The sequence below is a fragment of the Saccopteryx leptura genome, chromosome 1 (genome assembly GCF_036850995.1).
Source record: "Saccopteryx leptura isolate mSacLep1 chromosome 1, mSacLep1_pri_phased_curated, whole genome shotgun sequence".
Classification (NCBI taxonomy): Eukaryota; Metazoa; Chordata; class Mammalia; order Chiroptera; family Emballonuridae; genus Saccopteryx; species Saccopteryx leptura.
Window position 1 is genome coordinate 283,799,354 of NC_089503.1, and position 17,996 is coordinate 283,817,349.

Genomic DNA, 17,996 nt, shown 5'->3' on the forward strand with positions numbered 1-17,996 from the left:
GCAAACATCTAAAGCAATAAAATGCTTCTGATACTAACGCGACAGCCATATAAACCTAGAGGAAACTACTGGAAATGTCAAAACCTACTAATCCAATCTGAACTTTTAGTGACGCTATCAACATGTATAAAGTCATTTGAAGAGTTCAAAGTTTAACCTTATGTCTGAAATTCAAGGATAAAGTCAAAGCAGAGAACACATTTCTCTTCATCTCCATGTCAAAATAAGAAACCACCTTCTACATGACAAGTTCAGTGAAGATTATTTATATAACACTTTATATTTTAAAAAATTAGACGAGTTCTTTGTGTTAAGGCTGTAAAAGAAAGTTCAGGTTGTCTATTCATTAACGAGTTAAAGTTAGAGACTTCTGAGAGATTCTAAAATTTTTACTTTGGTGTTTTGTCTCCTTTCTTCCCTTTTTAATATGTTCCCATTGATCTTACCTTTTTCATTTTTTACATCTGCTGTCAGGCACCACCTTGGGCTGGTCACTAGGATGCCAGAACCCTTGTCAGAGCTTGTTCCTTTGAATTCAACCCTTTGGGTGCTAAAGCCTTCTCAATCACTTTACTCTCCTTCATGCATACAATTGTCATCTTTCTGACTGACATCTTGGGAAACGGAAGAACAATTCCTTTACTAATACATAATATTGCCAATTATTTTCAGGTTGCTCCCTCCTGACAACCTTTGGGGTATTTGTTAATGCACTGAAAACATGCTGTCTGCAATATTTCCATCTCCGCAGAGATTTGACAAGCTGGTTAGACCACGCCAAGGAAAAAAATGGTGGCTGCTACAGTGAGCATCACGTGGAAAATGCAAAATTTTTCTTCACCCTTCTCCCTCTCTCCATTTTGCAGTTTCTTTACAAAATATGCATTATGCAGGCAAGGAAAGGTAATTAATACTACCCCCCAAGAACACGATAATTGTATGTTAACAAATAAAATGCTTATTTTCATCCTAACAAACACTTTTCATACATTTTGCCAGGCAGTTAAACTAAAATGCTCCTAATCATTACAGGCTCTAATTTCAAGAGCTAAGTCAGGTCAGGTAAAGACATACCTGAGGAGAATCTTGCTATGTTGCTTCTCTTGTAGAACTATAAATACCTGTCAGTAAGTGCAGGCAATTCTTCACAGTGCAGAATTATTAGGCATAAGAGCAGCAAACAAAAATATGAGGTCTATGAGCAATTACCCAACCTCCCTCTAGCCAGAGCTTTGGCCTTCCTCCCTCATTATGCCTTTAAAAACTGGTACTAACAAGTAGCTAAATTGATTGATTTGATACCACCCCCACTGTACTCGTAAGTATAAGTACTAATGAGCAAGTGATTCTTTCCCTACCCACTCTTAAGTCCTTGGTGAGTCAGTCCCTATGCCATGAAGAAATCAGAGAAAAAACACTAAGTTCAAAGTATCCTTTATAAATACATGTGATATAAATAATTTTTGATGTAGAAATGCCCAAAAACTAACTTACTTATGAAATATTATGATTTCTTCATACATTCTCATATATCAAATGATCACAAAAGTCTTTGAAGAAGTTTGGGACTACCTTTGTGGCTAAGCCTCAACTTGGTATTTAGATGGCTAATGAAGAGTTAGTTGTATTGAGCTATCCAAGACCAAGAAAGCTGAAAAGAACCTTAAAAATGAACTCATTCAACTACTTCATTTGTTGAGGAGGAAACTGAGGCTCAGAAAAATTAAGTGATTTTCAAGAGGCTGAGTAGTTCCCACAGTTAATAGTAGTGAAAGGAAAAGCAGAACATACCCTCTGGCTCTTGGTACCATGCTGGTTTCTCTAAAACCAGGGACAGCAAATTAGTTTACAGGCCAAAGCCAGTCAGCTGTCTTTTTTTGTGTATGTGTGTGTCCCGTAAAGTAAGGTTTTTACATTTTTATATAATTGAGAAAATCAAAAGAAAAATAATATTTTGTGCCACATGAAAATTCTATGAAATTCAGAATTCTGTGTCCATAAATAAAGGTTTATTGGAGCACAGCCATTCTTGTGTCTTTGTCATACTAAATTCTACTTATGCATAAAACAGCAGAATTGAGTAGTTGCTATGGTTCCATATGTGGAAATATTTTCTATTTGATCCTTACAGAAAGAAAATTTTGGTGACCCTTGTTCTAAACAATGTGTGAGAGTGAGGTGGATTTAGCAGATTTAAACTCCCTCCTGACTCCATAATAGTGGCTGGCACAAAAGCCACCAAATATTACCCATATATATGATAATTAATATCATAAAATCATTTTAGAATGAAGAAATTTATAAATGCGTACAAAATTGCTAAGTGATTCATAGCTAGCCTTAAATTTTCTGTGTACATAACACAAACTACTGATTCTTTATTTTCATAATGTAGTGACGTCTGATATTTCTTTTGAAATTCTGGCAAACTAATTGGTAAGCTTCTCACCAAATCTAGATGGCCATTTTATTGCAAAAAAAAACCCAGAAACTATTGTAATATTTATTGATAACCTATAGGTGTCATAGCTTCTGAAACATTACTTCACAGTACCTAATTTAATCCCCATAGCAAGTCTACATAGCTCATATTATTATCCTAAATCTAAGGCTTAGACACATAAAGTGACTCGAGGTCACCCTACTAGTATGTGGCAGAGCAGCCATCCCAACATCAGGGCTATCGACACCCACACTTTGCTATTACCCACAACGCCAATCTTGCAGCTGGGTTAAAAAATTTGTGATACAGACTATATAGGTTCCATATTATTTACAGTCATGTTTGCCAGAAACATCAAAGAAAATGATTAGAATGTACTTCGCAAGAGAAGCAAAAGAAACTTCCATTAGGATAAGCTGGATTTAGATTTTTTTTGTCCAGAAGAAATAATCAGCAGTATAAAAAGAATCAAAGAACCAAGAATAAAACATCACAGAATTCCATATTTTAAATTTAGTAGCCATTATTGACCTTCAGTTCTAAGACATACATTTAAAATATGTTGATATTAAGGCCAATGATGTTGCCATTTGACATTACTGGCCATTCAAAGGTGAAAATGAATCTCTATTGACAGCAATTATTTCTGAATACTCAGAGGCTTGTCTGGAATAAAAGTATTTAATATTTTAAAAGGGGATGATTTCAGAACTTGAGGCAGAAGCAGAAATGATTTCAAGCTTTTAAGACACTGGAACCTTTTCTTATATTAGGCAATATATTAATATTACTTCACTAAAGATTAATAGTACATTTGCCACATTATTAACTTAACAGATTTCTGTGTCTATGATTCATGCTGATAATAACTTTATTCCCATTAACAATAATTCTCATTTGAAATCAGTAACAGAAACTTCCAGGTTGTGCTGGGAGCCTTCCAGTCTTACAGTGGTGCTGCTGCCACCAACTTCTTAAAAAAATCATTCCTTTTCCTCTGATTGGTTGATATGTGCCTAAAAATTTTATTGAACTAGGGCAGAACTAGTTAATGTTCTCCTTCATACTTGTCATTTGTACCCAACCAAAACAATTCTTGTTTATACCCCCATGGCTCAAATTAAAGATTGGAAAATAAATTATCACTGGGACATACTTTATATAGATTAAAAAAAAAAAACCTCGTTGAAAATGTGGTCCATTCCAGGGTTTAAGCAGTTACCATAGCAATAGGCTAATTTTACAATTGGTGGCCTCATTAACAGCTGTACTGAATTATGACTTGGATTGTCTTATACCCTCTCAAATTGCACAGTTGATCATAGAGAAGGGATTAGTGAAGATTGCAAACCAGAAGTTATCCTCTGGATGACTGAGCAGGGCTGCTCTCTCGGGATGGCGGGAGGGCTGGAATCTTAAGGTAGTTCACACACTGTTAAGAAAAATGGGAGACTCCAAGGACAAGACTTGGGTTGACTTGTTCTCCAAGCCACTTAGTAGCTTTCTGCGCCACTGGGAATTAAAGAACCACTCTGCTGCTAATGATAACGATAAAGATGTGATTATTCCAACAGAGCTCATAAACTAGAAAAGTGAGAAGAGGCCCCTTTTCTGTGACAATATGCTGTAGTGTTAATGTTATAACCCAGCAACAGATATGGAGTACATGAAGAGGCTCCAAGTTAGGGTTGGAGTTTTAGTTAATATTCAGGTTACTTTAAAAATGAAGAAATTTTAACACACCTTAAGGGCTTGGGATGAAGCAGAGGGTTTTGTTTGTATTGTTTTTCATTTATTACTTGCCACTTTATTATATAAACCTTTTCTCATGTATTTTCCTTTTTGGTCCTCTAGTGCCACACAATTAATTTAAAAGGAGAGTATAGACACAAGCATATCTTCTTTTTTCTCGTGTCACTTGGTTCCTGTTAGAAATGAGGCCAATCCAGGGAGCCCGCAAACAGTCTCCAACAAGTAATGTGTTTTCTACCATGAGCCCCTCTTCTTAAGAAAAATATCATGCCACTAAACTAGATGCCATTTAAAGGATCTATTCTAGCCCCAAACTTTTTTCGTCGGGGGTTAACAAACGTCCTTAATATTTTCTACTGGTTTTTGCTTTATTCTTCAAACCTTATTTGATTTCTTACATCATCTTAAGCACAAAATAAGGTCCACTTTGGCTTTTCATAAAAAAAATGAAGACCGTAAATAAAGAATCAGCTCTACTGTCCTTTGACAACTCAGGATTAGGACCTTGAAGATCGGTAAACATCCTAATCATCTGTCACAGAATACGTGCAGAAAGCAAGGCATCTGCAGCAGTGCATTGTCTTCAAAGTTAAGCCCTGTCTTAATGCATGACTCCCTTGCACCCTCAAATATAGGTTCCTTCAGAATACTATCTGCAGACCATGAATTCCAATCGAAATTTGGATGGATTTCTTCTGCCAATTGCAGTAATGAATGTCACCAGCATCCTACCACTATTAATCCTGACTCCTTGTATGGAGTATTTCAGCACCTGCCTATTTCCCTCTAAGAGAGATGAACCATTTCTGTTGGCATGCATTAGTAAGTACAATTTACAATCTCAAGAAAACTGTTTGCCACTTATTTTTTTTTTCCGAAGCTGGAAACAGGGAGGCAGTCAGACAGACTCTCCTGTATGCGCCCGAACGGGATCCACCTGGCATGCCCACCAGGGGGCGATGTCCATCTGGGGTGTCGCTCTGTTGCAACAGAGCCATTCTAGCACCTGAGGCAGAGGCCACAGAGCCATCCTCAATGCCCTGGCCAACTTTGCTCCAATGGAGCCTTGACTGCGGGAGGGGAAGAGAGAGACAGAGAGGAAGGAGATGGGGAGGGGTGGAGAAGCAGATGGGCGCTTCTCCTGTGTGCCCTGGCCGGGAATCGAACCCAGGACTCCTGCATGCCAGGCAGACGCTCTACCACTGAGCCAACCAGCCAAGGCCTGTTTGCCACTTTTTAAAATAAAAATACACTCTGCTAAAAATTAACCTCGTAACATGCTATACAGGAAAATCTGATTTTGACCAATTGGGAAGAAGGTGAATTTAAGAGTAATAACATCGAGCTTCTCGTATCCCTCTGCAGACATCAGTGTCCCGTTTTCTTTTCATTCTTTTATGCTTCATTAGTAGACACATCTGATAGAAAGTCATGGTGGAACTTCTGGGACCATCAAATGGCTTATTTTTCTTCAAATAAGGTGGTCTTCACTCCTAAGTCAAAGTTGAGTACATTCTTAAAAATTAACACACATGATAAACCTAAAGAACAATGTGAAGCTCTACTTGGGAGGCATTAACTTCTGAACCAGTAGCAAAATTTATTAAAGATTAATACTTTAATTTTTTTATAAATAAATTTTTATTAATTTTAATGGGGTGACATCAATAAATCAGGGTACATATATTCAAAGAAAACATGTCCAGGTTATCTTGTCATTCAATTATGTTGCATACCCATCACCCAAAGTCAGATTGTCCTCTGTCACCATCTATCTAGTTTTCTTTGTGCCCCTCCCCCTCCCCCTCTCCCTCTCCCTCCCCCCCCCAACTTTGGTATAGTACTTTTTCAATTGTAAGGTATATAGCAATAATTTTCAAACATCTTTCCCTTTTTTATTGAGATATAATTGATATATAACATTGTGTAAGTTTAAGGTGTATGATGTACTGATTTCATATATAATCACGTATTGTGAAATATTTAGCACACTAAGGTTGGTTAAAACATCCTTTACCTCATATAATTCACCATTTTTCTGTTGTTGTTGTTATAGCTGAGAACATTAAAGCTTTACTCTAAATTATTTTTAGTAAAAAAATTTTAGAATGTCTTACTTAGATCATAACTGATGGACCATAAAATAAATTTTCTCTGATTGGAATCCAAGAGAATGAGCAGAAGTCCATTCTGATCACACTCTACCTAGCTGTGGTCCCATTGGCACTGACATGGAACAAGAAGGAAGTCCTGGGATAGTAACACTAGGCTCAGTCCAAGAAATCAGATATCTAGATCTCAGCACCTGCTCTGCCATTGAGGTGTTTCTGGGTGACTATCAAAGCCATCTAACCTTTCTTGTCTTCTAGTTCACTTATTATTTTCATTCAGGGGCATAACCTAGATAAACTTTGGGTACCTGTAAGACTTTTGAAATCACTCAGGATGACACCAGTGCCTAATAGCCCAGTCCTGACACATAGTGAAAGCTCTACAAACATTAGCTAGTATTGAGTCATCATTTGCAATTGTTTGCTAGGCATACACAGAAAGCAAAGGGAGTTGGAATCTCTTAAGAAGTATTGTGTAATGGCAACCTGATATCTTCTTGTTTACTTGAGAAATAATTCTGTTGAAATAGTCAGAGCTAGGCATTTCAAAGCTTCTTCTTTCCTTGTTAACCTGTTCTTATTCTTAATTTCTCCTTTGTAAAGATCTATGGAGATCATTCAGTCTTCTAGTGACTCACTTTTAAATTTTTTGTTGTTTCTCTGTTTATAGAAAGTTACAGTTTAGTATGTATGCTTCCTGTTATTTAACAACATCATCAATAAGATTACTTCTGATTACATCAGAGTAGATTCATTTTTTAAGAGAACTTAAAGTTACTAAAGTCACTGCAGTTTATTTTATCTTGTCTTCAGTTATAGAGGCCTTTTAGTACATAACCTTTTCTGATTTATTTTTGAATCCAAATCCTGACATTATTTATTGTAATCGGTTTAGGTAACTATTAATATTAATAGGTGTTGACAGTCCTTAAATCTTCAAAAGCATTGGGTGTTGTGTTTTTGTTTTATTGTGCCAATGCAGAAATCCAGTATTTAGAGGATGTCCAGCATTATTTGAAGTTACAAAAGGAAAGTAAGACATGGTACATACCCCCAGCAAGTACACTATTAAAACAGAATGAATGCAGAATAAAATGGAAGTATATTTATGTTGCAAACTACCCAAACTTTTGCAGTCTTGTACAGTACCATGACAATCCAGTCTGAGCTTCCAATTCTGTTTAATTACAAAAAAAATTTCTTATATTGGGCTACTTTAGGAAAATATGCTATACCACATGGATGAAAGACCTACCTTAGAAACCCTTCCTGAGAATAAGAAATCTTAAATTTACTTTAAATATAAGCAACTTTCTCTAGAACAATTCTCTACTCTTGCATATTTGATATTATGCCTTTTCTTTAAAATATATATATATATATGATTTTTTTTTCTGGCTAGAGGAAAGTTAGACAGTTATGTAATATATTGTCTGATGTTAATGAATTAAATATTTTCCCCCAAGGTTGGTAATAGAGTTGTTGGACAGCAAAAGGAGAAACTAAACTACTTTAAAAAAACTGAGCTGCGTTCCTCTGAGTACAGAATACTGAATTCAGTGGTTTCTGAACCTGATTTCATTCATTTGTTCACTTACATATTTGTTCATGTGTTTGCATAATATTTTGCTATGGGAATATAAAAAAGCATGATGATATGCATCATTTTAACTAGATGTTTGCCTAAGTCTTACATATTCTGCTATGATTATAAAAGCTTCAGTTTCATCAGGACATATAAGCACAAACCGAGAGTATTTTTTGGTTGTAATTTACATAACTGAATTAATCCCACATTAAAATTTTCTTTCATTTTGAATTCAAATGTCTTAAAAATATGAGTCATATATAAATGTATAAATTATGAACAAACAAATATTTATGCATTCTTAATTTGAACTCAGAACCCTTTATATGCATATCCCATTTAAACTCCCAATAAACCAGCATCAGCTCATGGATCTCAAAGATAATCTGTCATTTGAACTCAAGTATTCTACTTCTAAGGCCATTGCATTGTTATTATTATTCCAATTACTAGCAATACATAGCCGTTAGGTTATATAAGTTAAATTATCAGTGTTAATTTGTTATTCTTAACACTATTTTTAAATAAGGCCCTGAAGTGAATGAAAAAAAGTATTTTGGAACCACAATGGGCAGCTACTCCTTAGACCCCCCACTCCCTTCCAGATTCAGTCATTCTCCTCCCAGGGACTGTCATGTTCAAGGAGGCAGATGGTGCAGACAATGCTTGTGCCTTGTGTTTGACGTGGATAATCACAGCCCAGCCCGAGAGTGAGGAATGAGAAGATCTCATTCAGTTTGGCAAACTAAAAATTTAATAAATAAAAAAACAAACTTGCTTATTATTTTTTATCTATCTTATAAAGAATGCAACAAAAAAGAGGTTTCTAATTGAAGATATGACATTTATGAGTTTATCACCTAAAGAAATCAAGATGAATATCAAAGTACCAAGTATTTATTTGTTTGTTTGTTTCTTTGTTTGTTTAGTGAGAGAGAGAGAGGGACAGACAGGGACAGACAGACAGGAAGGGATAGGGATGAGAAACATCAATCCTTTGTTGTGGCTCCTTAATTGTTCATTGATTGCTTTTTCATATGTGCCTTGCCCAGGGACTCCAGCTGAGCTAGTGACCCCTCACTCAAGCCAGCAACCTTGGGCTCAAGCCAGTGACCATAGGGTCATGTCTATGATCCCACACTCAATTCCATAACCCTGCTCTCAAGCTGGTGAGCCTGCACTCAAACCAGCAACCTCAGGGCTTCAAACCTGAGTCCTCAATGTCTCAGGTTGATGCTCTATTTACTGTGTCACCACCTGGTCAGGCAAAGTAACAACTATTTTAAACATCTCCAAAACTCCAGAACTGTGAAAGACAAAGGCTTGATATGCACAGAGTGTTTTATCATACTGTATTTTCCCTAACATTACATATGAGAAGATTTACCTATTTAAAAGTCAATTTTAATCCATCAAAAATTTAGAAACAGTGATATCACTGTGATTTATCTGTCTGTCAATAATTCCATATACTTCATTTTAGCCTTCTTCAGTTCCAAAAATGTTTATATCATGAGTATTTCCTTTGTTTAGCATTAATTAAGATCCTACAGTATGCGGCATTTGGTCGTTAGTGTTGACAGACACAAGTATTAATCTGACTAAAATTAGCCTAATTAAGATTGTTATTAAGCCTTACACAAAGCAGAAGTGTACAACACAGTAGGTAGCAATTATCTTGGCTTTTAAATGACATTTAAATTGAAATGTAGATGAAGTACATTCAAATATCTGCCAGATCTTTCACTTTAAAGTAAAAACTTGAAAATTCAAATTCTAACTCAAAGTTCTTTATGATGTAGGTACAGTCAAGGTGCTGGTAGGTTTTTATGTAATTAGTAGCTTCTACTAATTTTCATAATTGTCTGTGATACAAAGTTTCATTTTGGTTGGAACCAAGGTGCTTGATAAATTAAGACTTGAGTCCGGGATCCAATCACCTTCACTGAAAATAAGATTAATTTGACAAAACTACTTTTTCTCTATTATAGTTTCAGAACTGATTGATTTTTCCAAGAAATATTATAAATACCTAAATAGGAAGAAATATGTGAACACTAAAAGAAGGAATGTGCAAATATCTAGTCTGAATAATTTGTTCAATTGTTTATTTGTTTAATAAAACCCATCCATGTTCTCAAGTTCTTGTTTTTAAAGTTGACTTCAACATTGTAATTATATTTGAGGTAAAGTAGACCATCTAATATACCTTCTGAAGCAATGAGTCATGGCTTATAAATACATTTATGTATTTGATTATGTAAATGAGTTCCTGGTCCATTCTCAGAAGTTAAAGCACAAACTGAAGTTGAATCTCCTCAGATGAGTTCCAGTAGCTTAAAGAGAAACAAGACAGAATGTGGATACTTGAGTTCTAACAGAGAAATACATCATTAACCAGAGAAACAATAAAAGTAAAATCAGATGCCATTCTAACAGTGTGTGAGAAATATCTCCTGCAAAGGCAGTAGATATATAGGACAATGACATATGGCTGTCTCCATGAGAATGGTTTACGGATACCAGTATGTTCTCACATGAGCACATTTCATATTCTGGGAATTTGCCAAAATCATGGATCCAAGGACAATTTTTCAGAAACTCAATAGAATTTCATACTTATGGTTATGCTACATATCAGAGACTCATACATCAGACTACCTATAAAAAAGAACCCATAATTTTCTCAGTGAGTAAATTTAGCCACTAACTGAAGAATCTTAACATTTCTATCATTTAGTACAAGATTTTAGCTCAGTACAAAATGGCAAGTGCAACCTTAATGTCTGAATAAACTCTGACTTTCTTTTATTTCACTGTGGTCTAAGTTAGAAATTATCACATGATAAGATAATAGAATAAATTATAAGAGCTTCAAAATGCTTATAGACTTGTTTCAACCACACAGCTAATATTAAAACATACATTATTTATCTAAGTATAATATCTCCTTTGGAACCGTGTGCTTTATCTTGGAAATACAGGTCCACTAGAGGTTTAAAATGTGTACCTTCTGATAAACCGCACTCTGCTTTGGGCGAGTTATGATCTCCTAGAAGTTAAGCATAAAACTGGAGCGGATTAAATTTAGGTTAGAATCAAACTTTGTTTTGAATTTCCAAAAATCCCTTTTTCACTGGTACCAGAGTGCAGTAGCAAATAAAAAGCAAGTGTAGTTATCTAGATCCTGCAGGTAAAATATGCTTTGCCTTAAAATGCCTGAATAAAGAAGTTAAATACTTGTGCTCTGCTTGAAACTGTCTGGAGAACTGTCTTTCATTGGATTTTGCCAGATCAGTTCTCAGAGTGCCCTATGCCAGAGCGGTTCTTCCCAGAATTTAATGCATGTAGGAAATTTCTAGGGATCTTGTTTAAATGCAGATCTGATTCAGTCCTCTTACGGTGGAGCTTGAAAATCTGCATGGCTAATAAGTTCTTGAGTGATACTTATGCTACTGCTCAGGAACAGAGGAAGAGGCCAAAAACTGTTCTCTCACATTTTGTACTTGTGTTCAAGCAGCCATGACCTACAAAAAAAAAAAAAAAAAATGCCAAGATCAGAACTAAAATTCAGGGGTAGGTAGGTTATAAAAACTGATAACTTAACCACTGCACTCATGGGCCAAGTCTGGCCTGCCATACTGCTTTTTTACTGTCTGCAAGCTGAGAATGGTTTTAACAGATGAACATTTGTAATTGATTTGATGATATGAAACAATAAATTTGAACACCAATAAAATGAAATTGCATCACTTCTCTAAGAATTATTTTAAATTTCATCAAGGCCCTCTCCGGTGGCTCAGTGGATAGAGTGCCAGCCCAGTACATGAACGTCCCGGAGTTTGATTCGTGGTCAGGGCACATAGGAGAAGCAACCATCTGCTCCCCTCACACACACTTCTCCCCCTTCTCCCCTGCTTCTCCTCCCTCAACCAGTGGCTCAATTGGTTCGAACATGGCCCTGGGCACTGAGAATAGCTCTGTTGGAATGCATTAGCCTCAAGTGCTAAAAATAGCTCAGTACTCAAGCATCATCCTCAGATGGGGTTGCACATGTGGAAGTCTGCCTCATAGTCTCCCCTCCTCTCACCTAATTTTTTTTTATTCCATCAAAAAAATTATAGAAATTTATTCTACCACTTGTTACATACATATCTTCAAAATTTGCCTTTGTCCCACAGAAACTAAAATGTTTATTACTGGCCTTTTACCAAAAAAAAATAAATTGCTGATCTCTTGTCTAAACTATTGCCTCTAATGCTATAAACTTTCCTGGATAAAATATAAGCTTTTATACATGGCACATATGATAATCAAAAATAAGGGGTATGGGTAAATGAACACAATGTTTTTTATCTAGATTACCCTAAATTTGTTAGAATGAGGGGTATCATAGAAAATTGTTATGGAATTCAAATTCTAAGATAAAAAAGCAAAGAGAGCTTGAAAACTTATTCCTAAACAGCTCAATGCTTTCTTTATATTTCATATGATTATTACAGACAATATGATGTGTAATTGAAGCAAATTAATTTTTATGCAACACCCAAACATACCTGTATTTATCTTCTAGGCCTACCATAACAAGAGACCATAGATTAAGTGACTTCAACAATAGAAATTAATTTCTCACAATTTTGGATGTTAAAGTTCCAAATCAAGGTATAGGCAAGTTTGATTTTTCCTGAAGCCTAGGTTTTTTTTTTACTTGTAGATGGCCACCTTCTTAGTGTGTTCTGCATGTGGCCTGTCCTTTGTGCATGCACAGACCTTATGTCTTCTCTTTTTCTTCTAAGGACATCAGTCATACTGAAATTGGGCCCCACCTTATGACTTTATTTAACCTTAATGATATCTTTAAAGTTTCTATCTCCAAAGTCACATTGCAGGTCAGGACTTCAAGGTACAATTTTTTAGGAAAGATGATTCAGTCCAAATAAACACATATCTATGTTATAATGGATTGACAGCATTCTTTCCTTTCTCAGTGATACATAAAAAGATGTTTCTTCTGATAGTTGAATGCATCTTAAATTGAGGTACACATGGTAGCTTAGAAAACAAATAATGCTGAAAGCCTTTTAACAAAAAGTTTAAGTCTCCAGGCCCAGCGTTCTTCACCATCCAGTCATAGTGGTCAGACACAAACCATTTTTAAATCTTTAGGTGTTAAGTTAATAAATAATATGATTATAAGGATATTTTTAAAGTCAGTAATCAGTTATATATATACATATAATATGGCAAAAAAACAAAGAATTTGATTCACTTTTCTCATATAAAATTTTATCATCTGTACTTAAAAAGTATATGATTTTTCTCAATTATTAATTAAAATATATTTTTCAAATTTTCAAACTCTACCATACTATCACAGCTTTTCCCCAGTGCTAATACAAATAGGGAAGTGTACAAAAGGCTCTTTTGCCTCGGGAGAACTTCTCGCAGACTTCCGTGTTCCTGTTTGCTGTCTTGACTGTGACCCTCTACATCTGCTGCACGGTCCTCTCCTCTGTTAGATTTCTAGCTTACCTCTCTTCCTCTTTCTTAGTTTATGCTATTATCGTTTATCTTTTAGCAATATCCTAAGAAAGGGTACACGTGAAATATATTTTCCAAAACTTTATATGATTGAAAGTATTCTTTTTATCCTTGCATTTGATTAATTAGTGTACATAAAATTCTACATTGCAAGTAGTTTTTCACCAGAATTTTAAAGCTACTGCTTTAATGTCATCCAGGGACTTGAATGACTATTGGGAAGCCCACTGCCCTTCTGATGCTCATTCCTGTGTTTATGACCTCTTTTCCTAACTGGTGCTCTCTTCTCTCTATTTCTGATACTCTAAAATGACATGTTGTTGTGCTGTGGTGAAGAGCTTTTCAACCATAATAATAATTGCTACTAATAGCTACCAGGAACCAAAACAGAGAAGAGAAAGTAGCAAGCAATTAGAGTGAAGTAAAAAGAACAAGCAAGATCATACAAGCCAGGTAAAGAATTTTGGATTTCTTTTTTTTTTTTTAGACAATTAAATTTAACAGGGTGTTATTGGTCAATCAGAGTACATAGATTTAGAGAAAACATCTCCATATCATTTGGACAGTTGATTATGTTGTATACCCATCACCTAAAGTCAAATCATATTCTGTCACCCTATATTTTATTATCTTTAAGCCCCTCCCCTTCTTTCAATCTCATTCCCTCTTCACTATTCCCTTCCCCCGGGTAACCACTGCACACCTGTCTATGTCCATAAGTCTCAATTTTGTGTCCCACTTATGTATGGAATCATACAGTTCTCAGCTTTTTCTGATTTACTTATTTCACTGAGTATAATATTATCAAGGTCCATCACATTGTCGTAAGTGATCCCATGTCATCATTTCTTATGGCTGAGTAGTATTCCATAGTATATATGTACCACATCTTCTTTATCCAGTCATCTATTGAAGGGCATTTTGGCTGTTTCCATGTCTTGGCCACTGTGAACAATGCTGCAATGAACATGGGGCTGCATGTGTCTTTACATACAAATGATTTTGAGTTTGGGAGTTATATACCCAGTAGAGTGATTGATGGGTCATATGGTAGTTCTATTTTTATTTTTTGAGGAACCACCATACTTTCTTCCATAATGGTTGCACTAATTTACATTCCCACCAATAGTGAATGAGGGTTCCTTTTTCTCTACAGCCTCTCCAGCACTTGTTATTACCTGTCTTATTGATATTAGCTAATCTAACAGGTGTGAGGTGGTATCTCATTGTAGTTTTGATTTGAATTTCTCTAATAGCTAGTGAAGATGAGCATGTTTTCATATATCTATTGGCCATTTGTATTTCTTCTTGGGAGAAGTATCTGTTCATGTCCTCTTCCCGTTTTTTATTGGATGGTTGGTTTGTTGCTGAGTTTTCTGAGTTATTATATATTTTGGATATTAGTCCCTTATCTGAGCTGTTGTTTAAAAATATCATCTCCCATTTAGTTGGTTGCCTGTTTGTTTTGTTGACAGTTTCTTTTGCTGTGCAGAAGATTCTTAGTCTGATGTGGTCCCATTTATTTATCTTTGCCTTTACTTCCCTTGCCTTTGGAGTCAAATTCATAAAGTGCTTTTTGTAACCAAGGTCCATAAGTATAGTACCTATGTTTTCTTCTATGTAATTTATTGTTTCAGATCTTATATTCAGTTCTTTGTTTTATTTTGAATTAATTTTTGTGCAAGGAGATAAACTGTAGTCAAGTTTCATTCTTTTGCATGTGGCTTTCTAATTTTCCCAGCACCATTTATTGAAGAGGCTTTCTTTTCTCCATTGTGTGTTTTTGGCTTCTTTATCAAAGATGACCATATATATGTGGTTTTATTTCTGGGTTTTCTATTCTGTTCCATTGGTCTGAGTGTCTATTTTTCTGCCAATGCCATACTGTTTTGATTATCGTGGCTCTATAATGTAATTTGAAGTCAGGTATTGTAATGCCTCCAGCTTCATTTTTTTTTCCTTAGGATTACTTTGCTTATTCAAGGTTTTTTATTGTTCCATATAAACCTGATGACTTATTGTTCCATTTCTTTAAAAAATGACACTGGAATTTTGATAGGAATTGCATTAAATTTGTATATTGCATTGGGTAATATAGCCATTTTAACTATATTTATTCTTCCTATCCAAGAACAAGGAATATTTTTCCCATTTCATTGTGTCTTTTTCAATTTCCTTTAATAATGCTTTGTAGTTCCCAGTATATAGCTTCTTTACATTCTTTGTTATGTTTATTCCTAGGTATTTTGGGGTTTCTTTATTGCTACTGCAAAAGGGATTTTTTTTTTTAGTTATTTTTCTGAGGTTTCATTGTTGGCATATAAAAAAGCAATAGACTTCTGTATATTAATTTTGTATACTGCAACCTTACTGTATTGGTTTATTGTTTCTAGTAGTCTATTTGTGGAGTCTTTGAGGTTTTCTATGTACAGGATCATATCATCTGCAAAAAGTAAAACCTTTACTTCTTCTTTCACAAGGTGGATGCCTTTTATTTCTTCCTCTTATCTGATTGCTTTGGCAGAACTTCCAGCACTATGTTGAATAGGAGTAAAGAGAGTGGGCAGCCCTGTCTTGTTTCTGGTTTTAGAGAAAATTTTTTTAGTTTTTTACCATTTAGTATTATATTAGCTGATGGTTTGTCATAAATGGCCCTTATTATGTTGAGGTATTTACCTTCTATACCATTTTGTTGAGTGTTTTAAACATAAAAGGATGTCTTTTATCAAATGCCTTTTCTGCATCTATTGATAGGATCATATGGTTTTTGTTCTTTGTTTTGTTGATATGTTGTATTACATTAATTGTTTTACATATGTTGAACCATCCTTGTGTTTCTGGGATGAATCCCACTTGATCATGATGAATTATTTTTTTGATGTGTTGTTGTATTCGATTTGTTGGTATTTGCTTTAAGATTTTTGCATCTGGCCTGACCTGCAGTGGTGCAGTGGATAAAGTGTCGACCTGGAATGCTGAGGTCACCGGTTCGAAACCCTGGGCTTGCCTGGTCAAGGCATATATGGGAGTTGATGCTTCCTGCTCCTCCCCTATTCTCTCTCTCTCCTTCTTTCTCTCTCTCTCTCCTCAATAAAAAATGAATAAATAAAATCTAAAAAAAAATACCTCAGTTTAAAAAAATCAACCAGTAGGATGGGAAAAAAAAAGATTTTTGCATCTGTATTCATTAGAGATATTGGTCTATAGTTTTCTTTTTTGTGTGTTGTCCTTACTAGGTTTTAGTATGAGTCTTATGCTGGCCTCAAAAAATGTGTTTGGAAGTATTGCTTCTTCTTCAGGTTTTTGGAAGACTTTGAGTAGGATAGGAACCACTTCTTCTTTGAATGTTTGATAGAATTCACTAGTATAGCCGTCTGGCCCTGGACTTTTATTTTGGGGGAGATTTTTGATAGTTGTTTTTTTTTCTTCCCTGCTTATGGGTCTGTTTAGGCTTTCTACTTCTTCCTTATTCAGTCTAGGAAGATTGTATTGTGCTAGGAGTTTATCCATTTCTTCTAAATTGTTGAATTTGGTGGCATATAATTTTTCATAGTATTCTGTGATAATCCTTTGTATATCTATAATATCTGTGATAATTTCTCCTCTTTCATTTTGGATTTTGTTTATATAAGTCTTTCTCTTCTTTCCTTAGTGAGTCTTGCCAGGGGTTTGTTGATTTTATTGATCTTTTCAAAGAACTAGCTCTTTGTTGTATTAATTTTTCTATAGTTTTTCTGTTTTCTATTTTATTTATTTCTGCTCTAATTTTTATTATTTCCTTTCTTCTGCTGGTTCTGGTTTGCCTTTGTTCTTCTTTCTCTAGTTACTTAAGATGTGATGTTAGGTTGTTCACTTCGGCTCTCTCTTGCTTTTTCATATAAGCATGTAATGATATGAATTTCCTTCTTATTACTGCTTTTCCTGCATCCCAAAGATTCTGATATGTCATGTAGTCATTTTTCTGTATATATCCTTTGATTTCCTTTTATTTCTTCTTTGACCCATTCAATTTTTGGAAGTATGTTGTTTAATTTCCACATTTTTGTGGGTGTGTTTCTTCTTTTTTGCTGTTGAATTCTAGTTTCAAAGCCTAATGATCAGAGAATATGCTTGGTATAATTTCAATCTTTCTGAATATTTTGGTGTTGGTTTTGTGGCCCAGTATATGTTCTATTCTTGAGAATGTTCCATGTGCACTGGAGAAAAACATATGCTCGGATGTTTTGGAATGAAATATCCTGTAGATGTCTATTATGTCTATTTGTTCTAGTATTTCATTTAAGGCCGATATTTCTTTATTGATTTTCTGTTTGGATGAATGATCTAAAGCCATCAATGGTGTATTGAGGTCTTCAATTATGATTATATTTTTTTTTAGTTTGCACTTTTAGATTAGTTAGTAGTTGTCTTATATATTTTGGTACTCCTTGGTGTGGTACATATATATTAAGTAATGTTATGTCTTTTTGATACAATGTCCTCATTATCATTATGAAATGTCCATCTTTGTCTCTGATTAATTTTGTTGTCTTGTAGTCAGCATTGTCAGATATGCATACAA

The 17,996-nt window shown here is 34.9% G+C and overlaps 1 protein-coding gene across 1 annotated transcript in view; it reads left to right on the forward strand.

Annotated features, from left to right (window-relative positions):
- The window catches only part of SLC15A5 (solute carrier family 15 member 5), a 129,845-nt gene that overhangs the window by 35,139 nt on the left and 76,710 nt on the right, over nt 1-17,996 (forward strand). The window contains 2 exon segments of the mRNA XM_066361130.1: nt 673-893; nt 4,831-5,017. Coding sequence (XP_066217227.1) covers nt 673-893; nt 4,831-5,017 — 408 coding nt within the window.